The 18,677-nt window shown below is 40.6% G+C and overlaps 1 protein-coding gene across 1 annotated transcript; it reads left to right on the plus strand.

Moving 5' to 3' along the window:
• The first annotated feature begins 689 nt into the window (after positions 1-689).
• Positions 690-16,485, plus strand: LOC119485698 (microsomal triglyceride transfer protein). The gene is made up of 18 exons (XM_037765426.1): positions 690-870; positions 2,851-3,038; positions 3,200-3,343; positions 6,525-6,632; positions 6,728-6,844; positions 6,929-7,068; positions 7,151-7,301; positions 9,102-9,259; positions 9,367-9,535; positions 10,072-10,179; positions 10,324-10,536; positions 10,727-10,938; positions 11,078-11,175; positions 11,471-11,592; positions 11,707-11,934; positions 13,162-13,286; positions 15,271-15,441; positions 15,531-16,485. The coding sequence occupies exons 1-18, from the start codon at positions 810-812 to the stop codon at positions 15,676-15,678; spliced, it is 2,661 nt and encodes an 886-aa protein (XP_037621354.1). The 5' UTR covers positions 690-809; the 3' UTR covers positions 15,679-16,485.
• The last annotated feature ends 2,192 nt before the right edge of the window (positions 16,486-18,677 follow it).

Raw genomic sequence — 18,677 nt, forward strand, 5'->3', positions numbered from 1 at the left:
AAAAACGGGTCTATTCTGGGTCTCAGGGGGTTGATGAAGTCTGGACTGCATTAATCGGATCACATCAGCCTATAATATCCTCAATCCTTAACACGTATCACTGATTCAAACTGATTTCTCCAGTGTAAAAACACCCTATATTTTCAGTATTTCACACAGACTGACTCTGCTGAAACCTCCCAGACTTTCTGTCCCTCTCACTGAGCTGCTGTAATCTGAGCCACAGGGCTGCTCTCACTGACAGACTGCCCATTTCCTCCAACACAGAGTCACGACTGTTCATCCCCAAACAGAAGAAATGAGGTGAAAGTTGTCCAACATGAGGAGCACGTCTCTCTGCCACCTCTTGGTAAATATAAACGCTCTTTTTGTGCTAATTTAGATGTTTTTATGTGACATTTTCTATCAAAATCACTGTGTTGACTAGTCAGGGCATGCAGCAGCCTCTATACTAGAAACTTGTCTCTCTTGATCAACTCAAATCAATCAGATAATCCCATTTCTATTGATTGATCAATCAATCACATGGCTGCTTGCAGAGGCAGACACCACCCCTGCTGTATTAAAAGGAGACTCCTGCATGGCTGCATCCATCAATGGCACAAGTTCCTGTCAAATCTGTGCTCGTCAGGTTAATGATTTGCTGGTTATCTCGTACTTAGTACTTCAGCGTGGAGTTTGGAGTCTGCCCTCCCCTCCGATAAAACATAATAGGAGAAGCTCGGACTCGCTTTGCCTTTTTCTTTTTGGCCTTTTAGTGCCACTGACTCCTCTGATTCTTCTGACCACACAGAGAGGACACACACACAATGTTACCTCTGGTTGTGTTCTTGCTTTGTGCAGCCTCCTCTGTCTCAGCTGCTGCCAAAGGTGAGTTGATGTTTGTTTTTCTGTGAGTAGAGAGATAGTTTGAGGTATAGTAGGATGTTTTGGGGGCCAACAGGAACTTTTACTTGATTATCTATGAAAAGGTTTAATGAATTTGTTTTGGGACGAGAAGATGCTCAATGAGTAGAAATGTGTCAACAGGATGTATTTGTTCACTGTGCTGAGCTTTGGAGGCTTCTTCATATATAGAGGGAAAGTTATGGATGATCTAAAGTGTCAAGCTTTATTTTATTGTGCCTTTTATTGAGACTTTAAAATCACCAAAATGAATGAATCCTGGTAGGAAGTGACCCCAAGGTTCAGTCTCCTATAGACTTCATTGTCAATGGTGTAACATTTGTGACATCACTGATAAGAGGTGAAAGAGCCAAGAAAACAGCATTGTGAAACACAAATTGCATTATTCCTGTTGCTTTTTTTGGCTTCCGATGTTCTCTAAGTATCTCAGCCAGCTGTTGAGAAAAGCCCCAGATGTTTTATTTGTTGAATTTCAGCACCACATTCCTCATCGACCGCTGATGAAATCAACTACTGACACGTCAGTCTGTCCTTCCCTCGTGGCCTCTAATGTCACATCTAACAGAAAGCTTTAGTCATTCATGGAGCAGAGGGGAGATATTTTATCTTCTCTCAGGTTGAACACACCTTGTTGTGAAATGGCCACTGATTGAATCATCTTATAGCCACAGATATGACTTGTAAGGAAACAAAAAATGAAAGAAAAGAGAGCAGTTTGTCTTCTTTGAAGAACACTTTCATTTTAACACCTGAAGTGTATTTAGGAAGCTGAAAACGGAGCACTTCGGAGCACAATCGATACCTGGAATCAACTAGATCCGCCAATGCAACAGCATGTTTGATGTTTGTAAATTAATTTAGATAAAATTCCTTTTTTTAAGAGAGGGTTTCAGTGTTCTTTATTATTAAAAATTACCTGAATTAAAAACATAGACTACAGCTTTCAAGTCTTCTGGTTTGAGTTCATTCATCACAGTGAACACTTCGTCATCTTTACTTGTCAACGTTACATTATTGTTGATGGCAAGACAGTTAAAAGTGTGGCTTGCTTTGAAAAGTATCCTATGTAATGCACCTATCTAACGATAATTTTCATTGTCGAGTAATCTATCGATTATTTTCTCAATTAAGCGATTAGTTGTTTGGTCTATAAAATGTCAGAAAATGGTTAAAAAATGTTGATCAGTGTTTCCTAAAGTCCAAGACGACGTCCTCAAATGTCTTGTTTTGCCCACAACTCAAAGATATTCAGTTTACTCTCATGGAGGAGTAAAGAAACCAGAAAATATTCACATTTAAGAAGCTGGAATCAGAGAATTTTTACTTTTTTCTCAAACGACTCAAACCGATTAATCGATTATCAAAATAGTTGGCGATTAATTTAATAGTTGACAACTGATCGATTAATTGTTGCAGCTCTAATCCTATGTGCTTGTGAGAAGCTCTGACATCTGATATTTCAGCACTTGCTCCACAGAAACTACCAAAATCACATTATTCTTCCCACAATATCCATGTTTGCTAATTGTTTGTTACCCAGGTTTGTTTTTCTGACAACACAGCCAATGCTCAGAACTCAAATCTAAGATTTTAGAGCTTGAACGCAACACCAAGAAAAGAGTTTTTAAACAGTCACTCCTCACAATTACATGATGATGCAGTGACAAACAAATGAAGATTGAATTGAATGTTCACTGTGATGGATTACTATGTCAAGTTTCAGGTTTCTACTAGCTGATATTCATAAGGTACAGGCATGAAATGAACCCAGTGGTTAGGTAGGCCTATGAAAAATGTCTAATGTAAAGCATATTTGATGTGATAACACACCTTTAAAGACCTACAATATCTTCACACCACAATATGACAATAGTCTTACTGCAGGTCACTCTCACTTTCTCCTCTGGTGTTTGCTCAGCAGCTGTGTTTCCAATGTTTCTTCAGGTGGTGCTACAGGACCCCGACTGAACAACAACCAGCTGTATAAATTCAGCTACACCACGGAGGTGCTGGTGGACCAGACCAGAGGGTCAAGAGAGGGCAGTGCTGGCTACAGGATCTCAAGCGACGTGGACATCAACCTGGTGTGGAGAGATCCCAGCAGCAAAGACGACCAGCTCATTCAACTGGCGGTATGTAGAATAATCCATATTTATATTGCTCACTATATAGACTTTTCATAAAACTGGCAGCAAAGTCTAGTAGCTGGTGGTGTGTTGACAATGCACAAAAATACTAATGCAACAAAGGAGTGAAAGGCTTTTGCTCAGATTAATTAATCTCTCATTCATAGATCTCAAATGTGAGGATCGAGCCGGCGTCCCAGCGATCAAAGAAGAAGAATGTCCTCCATGGATCTACTGCAGAGAGCCTTATGGGGAAGACCAAACTGGCAGCTCTCACTAAACCTTTCTTGTTGCATATGAGAAATGGAAAGGTAAGAGCCTTTAATTCTTCTTAGCCAGTGATTTTGTTTGAACAGTTTGCATTGCAAAAGTTTAAAACCTTGATATTAAACAACATGTGTATAAAGAAAAGTGTCCTTATGAGTGGCTACACCACTTACCGCTGGTATAACCTGTATAACCTCATAGTATTTTATGTAGGGCTGTGTATTGGCAAGAATCTGGCGATGCGATACGTATCATGATATAGGGATAACGATTCAATTCAAATATGGCGATACTGTAAGCAAGGTGATATATTGCAATTTTTTAAAATCTAATTTTAGGAAAACTGTCATAGTATAAAGACGAGGCTCCATTTTATTCACCATATTACGGAAGCTTTCATTCTCTATGTCTGAAGATAGAATACAACACTGCTATCTAGCGCTAAACACAACACAAAATGGGCCACTGTCTGACACAAATCTCTACATGTAAACTATTAATTAAAAATGTATACGTAGTTTTTTGAGAACCAATACAATATCACAAAACATAATAACGCGATACTCAAGTGTATCGATATTTTATCCTTATTTTGACACACTATTGAAATAAAACACATTTTATCATACATTTGTCAACATTAACATAATTTATAATCACTCCAGGCAAATAACAACAGCAGCAATTCCTGAATATTATATGAAGTGCTGCTATATGATTTACAATCTTTTGGATGTGAGAAATGTCGAGCAAAGTTGATAGTGTACTTCTGGCACTCCACTGTTGTCGTCAGAGTATTAGTAAGCTTCCTTCCGTTTTGCTGGAGTTGATGATGCTGTCAGGGGAAACACCAGGCAGATGTGTGTGCGTGCAAAGGTCATCAGGTTCAGAGGGTCAATGAATGAATGAATGAATGAATGAACATGCCTGATTTGAAGAGTGGCTCCGGGATGGTGGGTAAGGTTCATGCTGTCGTCTGGTTGTGACATGTTTGAGTTCAAGCCAAACTCATTCACTGTTATCAAGTCATTATCAGTGTATAGTATCCAATAATTCATAATTACCACTGAAGAAATAATAGCAAGCTGACTGGTAGATATCTCATTTTAAGGCTCAGGGCAATAATCATATGGCACTAATACTGTACCATAGTATATAAGACGTGGACGTTGTCACCGTGACTTCAACCATTGGTTTGTGGACTGATGTTTTGGCAGTCGCCATCTTGGACACTTTGGACCAAAACACGGACAACTCCCAGACTGGACAACGCCATGCTAGCGACCTGTCAATCACAAGGTAGCCAGCTAAAGCATCCCCTGCTTTATGGTCTATTTGACTCTAAATTGGACCATAATTTACTAAATGAACATCATGCTGTGTTGAAGAAGACTTGAAACTAGTGATTGAGACCATAAACTCATGTTTACAATGTTTACTGAGGTAATAAATCAAGTGAGAAGTAGGCTCATTTTCTCATAGACTTCTATACAATCTGACTTCTTTTTGCAACCAGAGGAGTCACCCCCTGCTGGCTGTTAGAAAGAATGCAAGTTTAAGGCACTTCAGCATGGGCTTCACTTTTCAGACCCGGAGGTTGCCGCCTGTACTGTACAAAGAAGAAAGCCACCAGCAAGATCCATGTTAATGTTTAATGGGTTTTTTTTTTACCTGTTGGTTCATACAGTAAAGACTTGGGTACCACTGTATAAAGGGTTTATAAGTTGTGACTAAGGGCTCTATTAATGCTCCATGAGTTATTTACTAATGCTTTATAGATCACAAATAGGAAATCCCTTTGACTTATTGGACTGGATGACCACCTAAAATTGGAAAAGGTCTGCAGAGGATCTGAAACCCTCAAAATCAATGTATTAGCAAGCTATTAAGCATCTATTAATGGATTTGATCTATGGCTGTCCCCTCTTAATCTTTTTGGTCTTAGTTGACTGAGATTTCTTTAGTCGATTCCTTGTTTTTTATGCTTCTTTCATGCTGAGTGACTTATTTTCAAGAAACTTATGAGCACATCTCTGGTAAACACAAGATTTAAAGTGCTGCTTTTTATGTGATTCTTTGTGGAGAAACTCAATTTTACAGATCTGTCGATTAAATCAACTAATCGTTGAAGTGTTAGTAGGCTAAAAATGTCTTTGGTCGAGGACAGCCCTAATTTGAACATTTTTAATAATTGCTTTATGACTGAATAGAAAGGAAAAACCAGCCAAAGAGATTTTCTACAACCTGGCAATCAAAGATGTGTTTTTATTAATGGCTTATAACTGATCTATAAGGCATCAGTAAATGCTTTAACCATTAATAAAAGAATCGGTTACAACTTATGAACTATTTATTAAGAAGCGGTACCAATATTTCTAGTATACAGTAATACAGTCAATATAGAAGAGATACTTCAACAGCATACTGTATGTGTAATATCTTACTCTTAAAGGTATCTTTCACAGTGGTGTAAATGCTTTAAAATATGTTTTCGGATGAATTCTAGTTCAGTGTGGAGTAAAGGTTGTGTGATCAGCGTCTCCCTGGTGCTGTTATGTTGTTTATAGTGATGGCCGGCAGCGGCAGGAAAGACACACAGAGTAGCAGTGGACGATCTATTTATGGTCCGAGCTGATATCGTGGTGGAGCGCCACAAATAAATTACATACTGTATAGGAGACACTGTAGGATGATGTAACAGGCTGCTTTCTCCACTCATGAGCAGGACACAGAGTCTGTTATTGAGACAAACTGAACCCACGAACTGAACCGTGTGGTGTGATCGGATATTGCCCCAGATTAACTGAGCCTATTTGACTGAGCTCTGGTTCCATTATTTTAACATGATATCAGCAACACAAGACTGACTCATCCGTCATGCTTGTCAGTGTTGTGTACTGATGTGTATTAAGAATATACTTAGAGGTTGACTCTTTTTAAAACATGTAAAGTGCTAATACCAAAGTATTCTGGTTTTATTTTTGATGTGCACTTCAAAGAATATCTTATTTCTGCATGTAATGTAAATAGTCGCTGATGTCATGACCATGCATTTCTGTACACGAGTGTGCAAAGGAAAACTGACACCCTGAAAGCCTTTTGTGAGCTGCAGCACGTACAGCCCTGTGGGTCGCGTCCCTCTTTATCCGCTGGACAAAATGCCTCGACGGTATCCATTGTTCAAAAGCATACCACTCTGTTTATAACGTGTTGCTTTCTTTGTAGGCGAAAGCATTTTATTCCTTCTGGACCGAACCTGCAACCATCAAGAACCTAAAAAGAGGGCTGGCCAGCTTAATGCAAGTACAGCTCAACACTGGGAAGGCTATAGAGGTAAATTGCACGATAATGCTCCCATCACCTTTATTCATGTGTTTCATATTTCATTACATGTCGCTAATGTAAACAAATTGAATGTCTGGGAACAGAATGACGTGTCTGGAAGGTGCATAGTCGAGTACAAGGCGATAAAAGGTCAAGTGACGCGAACCAAGATCCTGGAGACGTGCAAGACCGCAGAGACCGGGTTCACCACACACATTCAGGTATGTCAGCATCCAGACCGGCTCACCGTGCTAGATTATTAACTGAATCGCTGATAAATCACGCCCCGATGTGTTCCCCTTCAGGTGTTGGGTGTGAACAGGAAGTCCAGTTCTGTTACAGCGTTCACACTTGACGATGGCTTCATCCGCTCGGCCGTGGCTGAAGAAACACACTTTCTGTCTGTTAACGCCCGCAGATCTGCTGCAACTAAAGTTGTGTCCAGGTAAATGCCTTAACAAAGAATTAATATGTGCTGCCATTTCTAACACGGGCACATTTTAAATTAAAAATGTCTTGCTTCCCAGGCAAACCCTCACATTGGTAAGGACAGAGGCTGGACCGCTGGAGGCTGCTGGGAAAGATGTGGCTGGAGTCGTCAAGTCCATCGATGACAAACTGGCAGCTGTTGGTATCATTGCGGAGAAGGTCAAATCCCAGTGCAAGGGCTGTCCATCAGTGAGTACCTGATCACCTTCACACAACTAATTTCTACTTTCACAACCACATTTTAGCCAAGCACTAATGTCGGTCCACCACTTAGATCCAGACTGAAATATCAGTATTGAATAGATTGCCATTTTGTGCCATAGACTGTATACAAAGATGGACGAAATGACAGCTCCCCAAAAGTGAAGCCAAAACATCTCAATTGCCCCCTGGTGGCTGGCTGCGGTATAGGTCATAAAGCCCACCCCCTCCATGTGAGTGGATGGGTCATAGGCTAAACTAAACAGTCAAAGTACACGTCCAACCAAAGATGGTTTCTGTCATTTTAGGTAGTTCTTGTCACGCTGATATGTGTTCAAGTGTTTATTTTTCTGATAAGTTTGGTTTTAATTAGTTATTTGATGCTATAAAAAGGGGGTGAGATGTCATGATTGGCAGCTGTGAGTCTCTCGCTGATGAACTGCGGCAGTGTTCGGCAGGTGACCTCGATACCGTGGCTCCAGTCCCCATATAACTACTGCGCAGACTCGAGATGGCAGCTCCCGTATCTGGGATATTTTGGCTTCACTTCTGCACAGCGGAAGGAAGTTGAGACGCGTCGTCCATCTTTATATACAGTCTATGGTTTGTACAGACATTCATGGTCCCCAGAGGTTGTATCCAAATGATCCTCTGAGTTTTCCTCTAGCGCCACCATGAGGTTGAAATTTGTGGTTTTGAGTGTAATGTCTCGACAACTTTCGGATGGATTGCTATGAAATTTGGTGCAGACATTCATGTCCCGCTCAGGATGAATCCTAATTAACTTGGGAGATTCTTTAACATTTTCTCTAGCGCCATCATCAGGTCAAATTTTTAGTTTGTTCTATACTTCAGCCCTGTGATAGTCTGGTGACCTGTCCAATGTCAGCTGGGATTGGCTCCAGCCCCCTACGACCCTGAATGGGATAAGTGATAACGGATAATGAATGAATAGGATGGTGAACATGGTAATCAGTCTCATTATGGTGGGCCATGGATAGCTTCCAGTTTTACTTCCGAGGTACTGAATATGTGCAGTAGTGTTTCTCCCGCTGGCTCCGCCCACAAGTTCCTTGTGCTTTTCTCGCCTCAAGGAAAGTTTAACAAATATAAAACCTCCATGGATCAAAAATTCATAATAGAAAGAGTCATAATGGACCTTATTTGCAGTTCGAGGTGTTCTGTCAACAGTTTTAAAGACTTGACAGACATATTTGTCGCTGCAATACCGCGAGTGTCCACTGGAAAAAGCGCTGTATCCAGTTCTTATTATTCATCCATGTTGAGCATGTTGTCTTGCTAGTGTAAGCATTTACTGCAGCCTCACAGAGCCGTCAGCATCGCTTCCAAATAAGATTTGCTAACCTGGGATTTGTTGAACCAAACTATGAAAATTAAACTGAAGCTGTAACAAACTGGAATTATTGTTTATTCTCTAATGTTGTTTCCATTATTATGGCTCATGTGTTATTGTAAAGATGCGACAGCTCCAGGGCCACCTCTTCATGTGGGAATGCCATTTCATTTTGAGTTTTAGTATACTGCACATCTAGTACAGTTGCATAAAGATCCCCACACACTGTTGGTGCATCCAAAGACATTCATTGAATCAGTTTGACTAACATTTTGTTGCCTACAGACCTTTCTCCTGGTTGTACGAGTCATTAATCCCCAAACGATTCCTAAATAACACTATTAGTAAATAGATACTGTATATTTTTGTATTGTAATGATTGACTGAAGACGATCTCTCTTCTAATCCCCTCTCCCCTGCGTCCTCCCTCTTAGCTTTTTGAACATTGGCAGACTCAACAGAAGCAGCTGGAGCCGGCGAACCTGTCCAAAGCCACGGCTCCTCGTAGCTTCCTGGCCCTCATCCAGAGCATTAGGAAGGCGTCCAAGGGCGATATCCTCAAAGTGCTGAAGAGCGCCAGCAAGACATCTCTGTAAACAGGCTCCTCCTTTTTTCTCCTACACCTTACTGTTACTTCCTGACTCCATCACTCTGCTGCTTCTAACTTTATCAACTCACCATCGTTGTGTGTTTGCTCAGACCTCAGGTGGTGGATGCGGTGACTTCCTCCCAGACCGTTGCATCTCTGGACGCCATGCTGGAATTCCTGAACTTCACCGATGCCAAAGGTTTCGTTCTGCAGGAGAGGTTTCTCTACGCGTGTGGCTTTGCGTCACATCCCAACGAGAGGATGCTCCAGGTTCTGCTGGTGAGCGTCATGTTGTCAATTACAGAGTTGGCACCTTTTCTTGCTCAGGAAAGGAAAGAATTAGACCTGCCGTTATCTAGTACCTTTCAGTGAAGAGGAAAAAGGTGTGCTTCACCTGCACTGAATTTCAGTTTGGTGCTCTGCCTCAAAGAATGAACTGCAAAGTGTTTGTATCCCCAAAATAAATTCAGGAAGAAAGTGGAACTGTAGTGGTTGAAGAAGAGCAAACAATTACCACATTTTGGTGAATTGTATTCTCACTAATGGACATTGATTCCCCAAAATGTTTGTGCTTTTTTATCCATGGAGTACAAACATTACACATTATATATATCAATGGTCTCTTCATAAATTGCTTTCACATAATATATTGCTTTCTGCCCTCCAAAATATAACATTTTAATGATATGTCTTCAGATTTAGAAAGTTTAAAAAGTTCCTAGAACAAGTCTTCAAATCCAAGTCATATTAGACATAAGTTATATGCCAATTGAATGTTTTTGGTGAATTTTTAACGAGGATTGTTTCCTTTTCAGGATATTTCTAAGGGAAAGATCGGCAGCACAGACATTAAAGAGTCAGTGGTGATCATTATGGGAGCCCTGGTCCATAAACTGTGCCAGAAAGGAGGGTGCAACTTACCGGTGAGCTTCCAAGAAGATAATAAATGACATGTTACACAAAAATGTAGTGCCTGTTTTAAAATAAAACTAATCCTGAAATTCCCTCTGTGTAATACTCAACCCAAGAGCTGACTGCTGATCTTCTGCTGTGTATTTACCTCTCAGACAGTGGTGAAGGTGAAGAAGCTGATTTTAGACGGTCCTGACAGCACGCAGGTTGAGTCCGAGGTCCAGATGTATCTTCTGGCTCTGAAGAACTCTCTGCTTCCCGAGGCCATTTCCATCTTTACCAAATACGCCGAGTCAGAGGTGGGAGCTTACAGCACCATCGCCCTCACCGCCCTGCAGAGATACGATGCCAATCTCATGACCGATGAGGTGAGCAATACATCTTCATTTGAACTGTTGTTTATGAGTGTTAACAGCTTATGTGGAGCTGATTAGCATGTAACACATACCGACATATTCTCATACAACGGTTTGAATGATTTCTTATGAAAAGTTATTCAAGTATATGAAAACAGCCTGCACATGCTGAAACCAAATATTTACCGTATCTCATTCGTAGGTGAAGCAGACAGTGAACAGAGTTTACCACCAGAATCGACGGATCTATGAGAAAAACGTGAGAGCTGCCGCCGCTGACGTCATCCTCAGTAGCAACCCCTCGTACATGGAGGTCAAGAATCTGCTGCTGTCTATTGGAAACCTGCCTCATGAAATGAACAAGTACATGCTGTCTAAGATCCAGGACATCCTCCGCTTCCAATTGCCTGCCAGGTGTGTTACGGGACATCCAATAGACCAACAAAAATGAAAACTTTTGGTTTAAGACAAACACAGAACATAAATAGCAAGATTTTACCAATACATGTTGCAGCCATTTATTGTATAATATACATATTTTTTCATTTTTCAGCAAAGTTTTACGACAAGCTATGAAGGACACGGTTTCCCACAACTACAACCGTTTCGCAAAAGTTGGGTCGTCGTCTGCGTTCTCAGGATTCATGGCACGTAAGTGATAAACCCTCATCTCTAAGCCTAAAAATTACTCGATATATTGTTACAAGATTTACAATCTGAGAAGAAACGAAGGAAAATGTTCTTTGAAATTTAACAGTGATAAAAAAGTTCATGACTCAACCAAGTGAAATATTGACCTTAAGGGTAGTTACACATTTAAGCTAGATTTGGCTCCTTAAAACTCATAATTTTGAGTCCCGCTACTATGCTTTTTAGCAATAAGATAAATAACAACACAACCGTTATGTGCATGCTGACTGAGCACTTTAAAATGCTCTCCCTACAGAAGCTGCTGATGTGACCTCCACATACAGTCTGGACATCTTGTATTCAGGCTCTGGGATCCTGAGGAGAAGCAACATGAATATTTATGGTGCTAGTAAAGGAGCGATGCTACATGGACTACAGGTACGGAAACCACATAATGAAACTGAAATGAATTACCGTAATATATATATACAAAACACACTTGAAACACATGAAATATCAGAATAATAAATGGATATCCTTCCTGACTTCCAGGTGGCCATTGAGGCCCAGGGTTTGGAGTCGCTGATTGCTGCCACACCCGACGAGGGAGAGGAGGACCTGGAGTCGTTCGCCGGGATGTCGGCTCTGCTGTTCGACGTCCAGCTGCGGCCCGTCACCTTCTTCAAGGGTTACAGTGACCTCATGTCCAAAATGTTCTCCATGACCGGGGAGCCCATGAATGTAGTGAAAGGCCTCATCCTGCTGACTGATCATTCTGAGGTAAGCAGCTACAACTGTGTCCCTCATCAACACCCTATTTACACTACAGCTCAATATAGTAGTCAAACTTAATCTTAGTGTTTAAGTGTTAAGTTTACATTCAGTATGGTTATGAATGAGCGTGACAATCAGTAGTAATGAGTCATGCATGCAACCGGCAGTGACTTGTAGGTAGTTGACTCTAGGTCCTTGGTAAATGACCTCAACAGTTGGTATTTGATGGCCGGTGATGAACTGCACAATGCTCCCAGAAACCTTTATTCCCCTTCAAAATAAGAGTCACATTTGCAGATTGTAGTTCAGCTTGGTTGGGGTCATCTTGAGGAAAACGACAGCATTGGTCATTTGTTAAAGCTGCAGTCGAAAATGTCGAGCAAATATGATAAAAAGTTATTTTTATAAAGCTGGCACTATATCCTGACAGTAGTGCATAAGTCAGATAATCATGTTCCTCTGTGTCCTCCGGTGCTCCTAATTTACAAGATTTCACAGTGCCGAAGAAAAACAACCAAACAGAGCCGAGGAGTCTCTAAAGCAGCTGTCAATCACTGCTGGGTCACAAACTTTCTCATTTTACAGCTAAACAGTACACTACAAGATGTTTCTGAAAACATTTGAGGTGAGAAATAGGTATTACAGTAACATAATATTGCGTCATATTTGATCAGTGCTGCCTAGTTTGATCGTTTGATCGGATTTTGCGAGCAGTGATTGACTGCTGCTCAGACTCCTCGGCTCTGATTGGTTGTTTAGGCGCTGTGAAATCTTAGAAATGCCATTAGGAGAAGGCAGAGGAACATGATTTTCTTCACAGATTATCTGTCTCATGCACTACTGTCACGATATAGTGACAGTTTTATAAAAAATAACTCATATTTGCTCAAAGTTACTTCAGTTTTAATGTACTTACATGTACGTTAAGTAGCAAGAGGGTCTATATATGGGTCATTTTGGAAAGCACTGACCCCACAACCTATTTTGTCATTCAGATATCAGGACTTGTTTATTGGTCAGATGCATACGGTATGTGTACACCGACACGGATAGTGAATGACTCAAGTTAATAACTGAAGTAGTCGAGCGTAGTGATGTAAGTGTGAACGCGGTCTAAATGCGTACAGCTGATACAAGGTTGCAGCATTTCTTATGCCTTATGCTGTGGCTACTTTGAAAACAAAGTAACTTTAAAACATATGATTTATAATGAAAGGATCTTCGGCCCTCCAGGTGATCCAGCTGCAGTCCGGTCTGAAGGCGAATGCAGAGTTCCAGGGAGGGTTAGCCATCGACATCTCTGGAGGCATGGAGATCAGCCTATGGTACAGGGAGTCCAAGACCAGCGTCAACAACAGGTACAGTCCAAAGACAAGACAATAAAACTACTGTTGCAGGTGTTTTTGTCCTGTTCTGGGGCAATAGCAAAGCTTTTACATAATGTTGCATGTTTATAGGTCACAGCTTTAAGTGCAGCCCTGGAATGGTAAATTATCTCACTGAGTACGTTTGTGAAGCACTGTATGTACAGTGTGATGTAATACACGAGCAGGGCAAAGGCCTTTGTGATAGACAGACAATTCTTAGAAACAACCTTTGTGACCGAAAGGAAAGTCGTTTTAGAGGTTCGAGCCGTGTCACCGCACTGCAAATAGTTTTCTGTTGACGTTGGATTCATGTGAACTTTAGATGGTCTATAAGTGTTGTCTGATTCATTTGTTCCACCGAGCACGTTGGACACGCGCCAGTATTGTGCTTCATGTCTGTCTCATTTCCAGGGTTTGTGTGGATATGACGTCAGTTCTGTCTGGTTATCTATTTTTAAAACATTAGAGTCAACGGACATCATCGTGATGGTATCGGTTAGCTCGCGGCATCTGATGATGAAACGGGATTTAAAGAGCAGCATTAACATTCAAATACGGTGTGATTTTACTGTGAGAGACAGGGCTGCATATACACCTCAGTACCTTTTTAAGTACCAGACACATTGTGTCCATAATTGTACTGAAAAACCAAACTCAAGTCGAGTGTTTTGTCAGATTCTTCGTCCTGTTCATTTGGTTTTTGGTCAGATATTCTCTGATATTAATGCATTTTAAGATTATTTCGCTAAATGGAAAAACATGTTTGCAGAAAAATATATTTTTACCTAAATTATCAAAAAATCTACGCAATGAAACTCTGGCTTTGTACTGGCACTGCATACAAATTTTAAACAATACCCTGCTCTAGTGCCTTATAAATACACTTGCATTATTGATAGTGATTATATATGTTTCCACTAAGAATAACTTACAAAAGATGTAAGAGATTACGATTCTAATGGGGATCTATGTTAAGGTACAAAAAACACACGATGCTGTGGTACTGATATCTTTTTGGGAGCAGCATCCTGAGTAACGAAACATGGTTTAAGAGCTATTATATTCCTGTTTTGGGATTATCTTCCTGTTTTTCGACCGCTGTTAGGGGTCAGATCTTGGATTTGAACTTCAAGCTGATTTGACCCGTGTGTGCAGGCGAAGGGCAGAGGCAGGTGAATGGATCAGCATAGCTGTACCTCCTCTACTCTGATAATAGACTGGCAGGCTATCTATAGAAGCAGAACAAACCACACTGGCATCTTTGCCGAGGCATGTCTCCACTGGCAACGTTACAGAGGTTGGATGTTCAACTGGTTGGCACACATCTTGGCTTTGAGACATGAGGGGAAGTGTCTGAGCTTTACTGTATGATACAAATAACATGGTCACAAACAAGGACCATAATGCCACAGTAGTTGGGACAAGGCTAAAGAAAATAATAGTTTCTGATTGGCTGGAAGCTGTCCGGTACGTATGTTAAACTACAGATCACCATAGCAACAGTTGTTTTCTTCCACATTATGCTCACTTGTTGATAAATGGTAACAGACTTGCATTTATACAGCGCCTTTCAAGGTTTAGACTAAAAATACAATAATAAATATAAAATAACAATAAATTAGCAATAATTTATGTCGCCACTTCCTGAGAGCTTCTTTGCCGGTTGGAGACATGTAACCATGGTAACCCGTGCCAACCTCATGTGACCAAAAGGACGATATGTGATAATCAAAGTCTGGGTTAATTTATAATATACATTACACCTAGCAAAGTGAAATCTTATACTTAACTACTTAACACTGTCCGTCAACTTCTGTTATAAACGTTGTCATCACTACCGCATAAGTTCTTCTTCACGTGATGAATTCACATGCTGGCATACTGAATGTGTTTTTGGGACATCAAATGTTGGTGTAAAATATTGTTCTTTGTCTGTTGGACACATTTTCACTTGGTTTTCCCTTCATGGTTTCAGGGGAGCGTTAGTGCTCACTGGCAACGTTACAGTGGACATGGACTTTATGAGAACGGGTGTTGAGGTCAGCTTCGAAACAGAGGCATCGCTGGACTTCATCACCACCGTCCAGTTTTCTGAATATCCCTTCCTGGTGTGCATGCAGATGGACAAAACCACCTTCCCCGTCAGGTATCGTGAGACCCTCTCTGTACAGAAAAGATTTCAATAATCGTCTTATACAAAAACCTAATTGTCAATTCTTGATGTTCTGCTTTCAGTGAATACCTGACCAAGTACGACAGCGTGTCATCAGGGAAGAGCGTTGAGTCGCATAAGAGCAAGAAGCTGCTCGTCCCCGGCTCTGAATTCCCTCTTCACCAGGAGAACTCAAACATGTGCAAGAAGGTTTTTGACTCCAGCTGGTAGAAGAGACACCATGAACTATCCAGGAGTCACTCAAAGAGGGTTTATTGCATTCAGGGACAGCTATATCACACCTCGGCTTCACGCAGTGAAAGTACGCAAGAGAGAAAAGTGGTGAATGTTTATTTTTGTTTTTAACAACACATGCAATGTTTACATTCCTGTGAGTATTTAAGTCATTTTAATTTGACATTTTGTTTGAAATCAGGAATTCTTGCATTGTCTTTTTATGGATTTCTTCAAATGTATTTATGATGGGCCCACACAGGATGTATGTTTTATTTGACGGGTAATGCTCAGCATGAATAGTAACTCTGTAATTATCCCAACAACACAGTTACAGTAAACATGTAAATATCACACTGGAAACAGTGGGTTAATATGAATAGAAACGCTCCTTTCTGTCAACATTCCTTTGTTTTTTAATTAAATGTGTTTACTGAGGAGGAGGATTTTTATTGTTTTATGTCGCTCACTGTTCACACACTTGAAATAACTTATTTGGCAGAGTAATATCAATTAATTCCATTTTTTATAATCATGTTGGTGGTTTTTAATTGCTCCTACAGAGACGATGTGTGTGCGTCGTCTCTCCTTTGTAACTGCAAGATTTGAGGTGAAAATCGAATCTCCGAAAATGAATCCATCAACACTTGGATATATTTTTTTGTACGTGGCTTTAATTGCTGTTTGTCTGAAACTATTTGGGTAGTTTTAAGACTTTTGAGCTTCTCTGAACTGGTGTTTCCATATTTAGGGAGCAGATTGTTAGATTTGTAATTGTCTGACAATAAATGTGCAGTGAGACACTTTTGACTTGGCTTAAGGATTTAGATACAGCAAAAACAATGTGTACAGTATGAACACGTGTAATATGTAGCGGTGGATCAATCCTCGTGGACCCCTGGGGAAAAATTAAACTGTGGGTCTTTGTTCCTTTTGCCTTTAAAGGGGCACTTCACCAATTATAACATGTCAAAGTTAGTTTAGAGCAGTTGTATAAAGTCTGAGAAAGATACTGATGTGACTACAAATTTATAATAGAAAGTCTGTGATACAAAAAGACACGTCCGGGTAGCTCAGTCTGCTGCTTTGACATTTATGTAAGCCCCCCTAATTTCTGGACGTACAATACAATATTGCAGGAGTACTCAGTAATCAGTTACGGTGCTCATGGCAACTACACATGGCATAATATTTTGTCCAGAGCCCCAGAGACCAACTGGAAGGCCTGTACTCCTATTCTGGGATACTATCCTATCCTACCCACGATTCACTGTGTGTTAATTAGTTTGTGGACATTTGATCACATTTATCATACCACATTTATTTAGGTGTTTACACCACATAAGCAAGCAAGCATAATACCACAACACAGGGCCTCAACATTAGGTGAAAATAAAGGAGGAGTGTGTAACATTTAGGGGGATCTATTGGCAGAAATGGAATATAATATTAATAACTATCTTGTCTTTAGTGTATAATCACCTGAAAATAAGAATCGTGTTTTCGTTAGCTTAGAATGAGCCGTTTATACTGTTATACTGTGTATACTGTACTGTACACAGGGAGCGGGTCCTCTCCACGGAGTCTGCCATGTTGCACCGCCATGTTTCTACAGTAGCCCAGAACGGACAAACCAAACTCTGTTAACTTTTCCTGCTTGGGTCGGAGTCAATAACGTTAATTGCTCCCGTCGCCGCTGCTCTCTCTCTCTTGCTTCACCACTCACTTCCCATGTACACACACACATTCTACGCACTGACTCTGCTCCAAATGACCTACACTACTCCTACAACAACTGGCTCTAGAGAAGCCCATTCATATTTTTAACATGGGAGAAGCTTCCGTTGGTTGCAATCTGCAACCTCACCGCTGGATACCGCCAGATCCTACACACTGCTCCTTTAAGGCCCTTTATAGTGTTAGTTTATGTATTTTAGTCGTGCATATTCCCGTATGCATTAAAAATTAAGTAAATCACCACAAAGTACTTGTCACATAGTGAGTTTTGCACATACTTTAAGCTAATTAGCAAATGTTAGAGTGCTAACACACTTAAGATGATGAACGTGGTAAACATTATATCTGTTAAACATCGGCATGATAGGACTGTCATTGTGTTAGCATGCTGACATTACATTTAGCTAAAAGCACTACTGTGCTTAAATACAGCCTGGCAGAGCCATTAGTATAGCTGTAGCCTCTTAGAAACCAGTGAACCCAGTGGAGAAGTTCTTGTCTCCTGGTGGTTTCAAGTGAGAATCTGGCAATCAGATCAATTCAAAGTGGCAAACTCCTAAATTTGAACCTGTAGATTACAGCAGATTTTCCATATTAACATGCTTTTTTTCCCTTTTAAGTAAACCAATAGCCCTCATTTGTATTGATAGTTGTGTCCAAGGAGACAGAATGTACCTTAGTGGCCTGAATGTAACACACTTGTTGATCCAGGTGAGGCAATAAATCTTGACTTTCCTTGTGTCACAGCTGTGACATCAGAGCCCCTCCTGGCATCCAAATACAACAACTGGGCCTTAATGTAGATTCTTTAGAAACCACCGAGAGCAGCTGGGGGTAAACCAGTGTCTGCCAGTCTCGCTGCATCCACGGCAACCGAGTAAACACAGCAGCAAACTGTCAGGTTAAACTTAAGCCTCGGCCCGGGTGATGTTTCAGTGCACCAGAAAGCTAACCTTGCACGCTGGCAGATGCCAAAAGCGTTCTTCTGTCGGCATAAATCTGTTCGATTCACTTTGACCCTTGTCATTTGTTTTGTATGTTTTTAGTGGTGAGACTTTATCAGCCATGTATGTAACCGCAGAGAGCCCCGATAATCAGGTCAATGAGATAGAGGGAAATAACATGTAAATATGGTCAACACAGAATATCACATAATATACATGTGTACTAATGTTCAGAAACTTAAAAAGTCATAGTATGCAAATATGTTTGAGGAAGAAGGTTGTTAGTTAAAAAATTTAAAAAAATATGAGTCACTG

The sequence above is a fragment of the Sebastes umbrosus genome, chromosome 3, assembly GCF_015220745.1.
Source record: "Sebastes umbrosus isolate fSebUmb1 chromosome 3, fSebUmb1.pri, whole genome shotgun sequence".
Taxonomy (NCBI): domain Eukaryota; kingdom Metazoa; phylum Chordata; class Actinopteri; order Perciformes; family Sebastidae; genus Sebastes; species Sebastes umbrosus.

Coding starts and splice junctions, on each gene's coding strand:
- LOC119485698 (XM_037765426.1), top strand. CDS start 810: ATGTTACCTCTGGTTGTGTTCTTGCTTTGTGCAGCCTCCTCTGTCTCA. Junction 871..2,850: donor TGTCTCAGCTGCTGCCAAAG/GTGAGTTGATGT, acceptor ATGTTTCTTCAG/GTGGTGCTACAGGACCCCGA. Junction 11,176..11,470: donor GTTCTCAGGATTCATGGCAC/GTAAGTGATAAA, acceptor CTCTCCCTACAG/AAGCTGCTGATGTGACCTCC.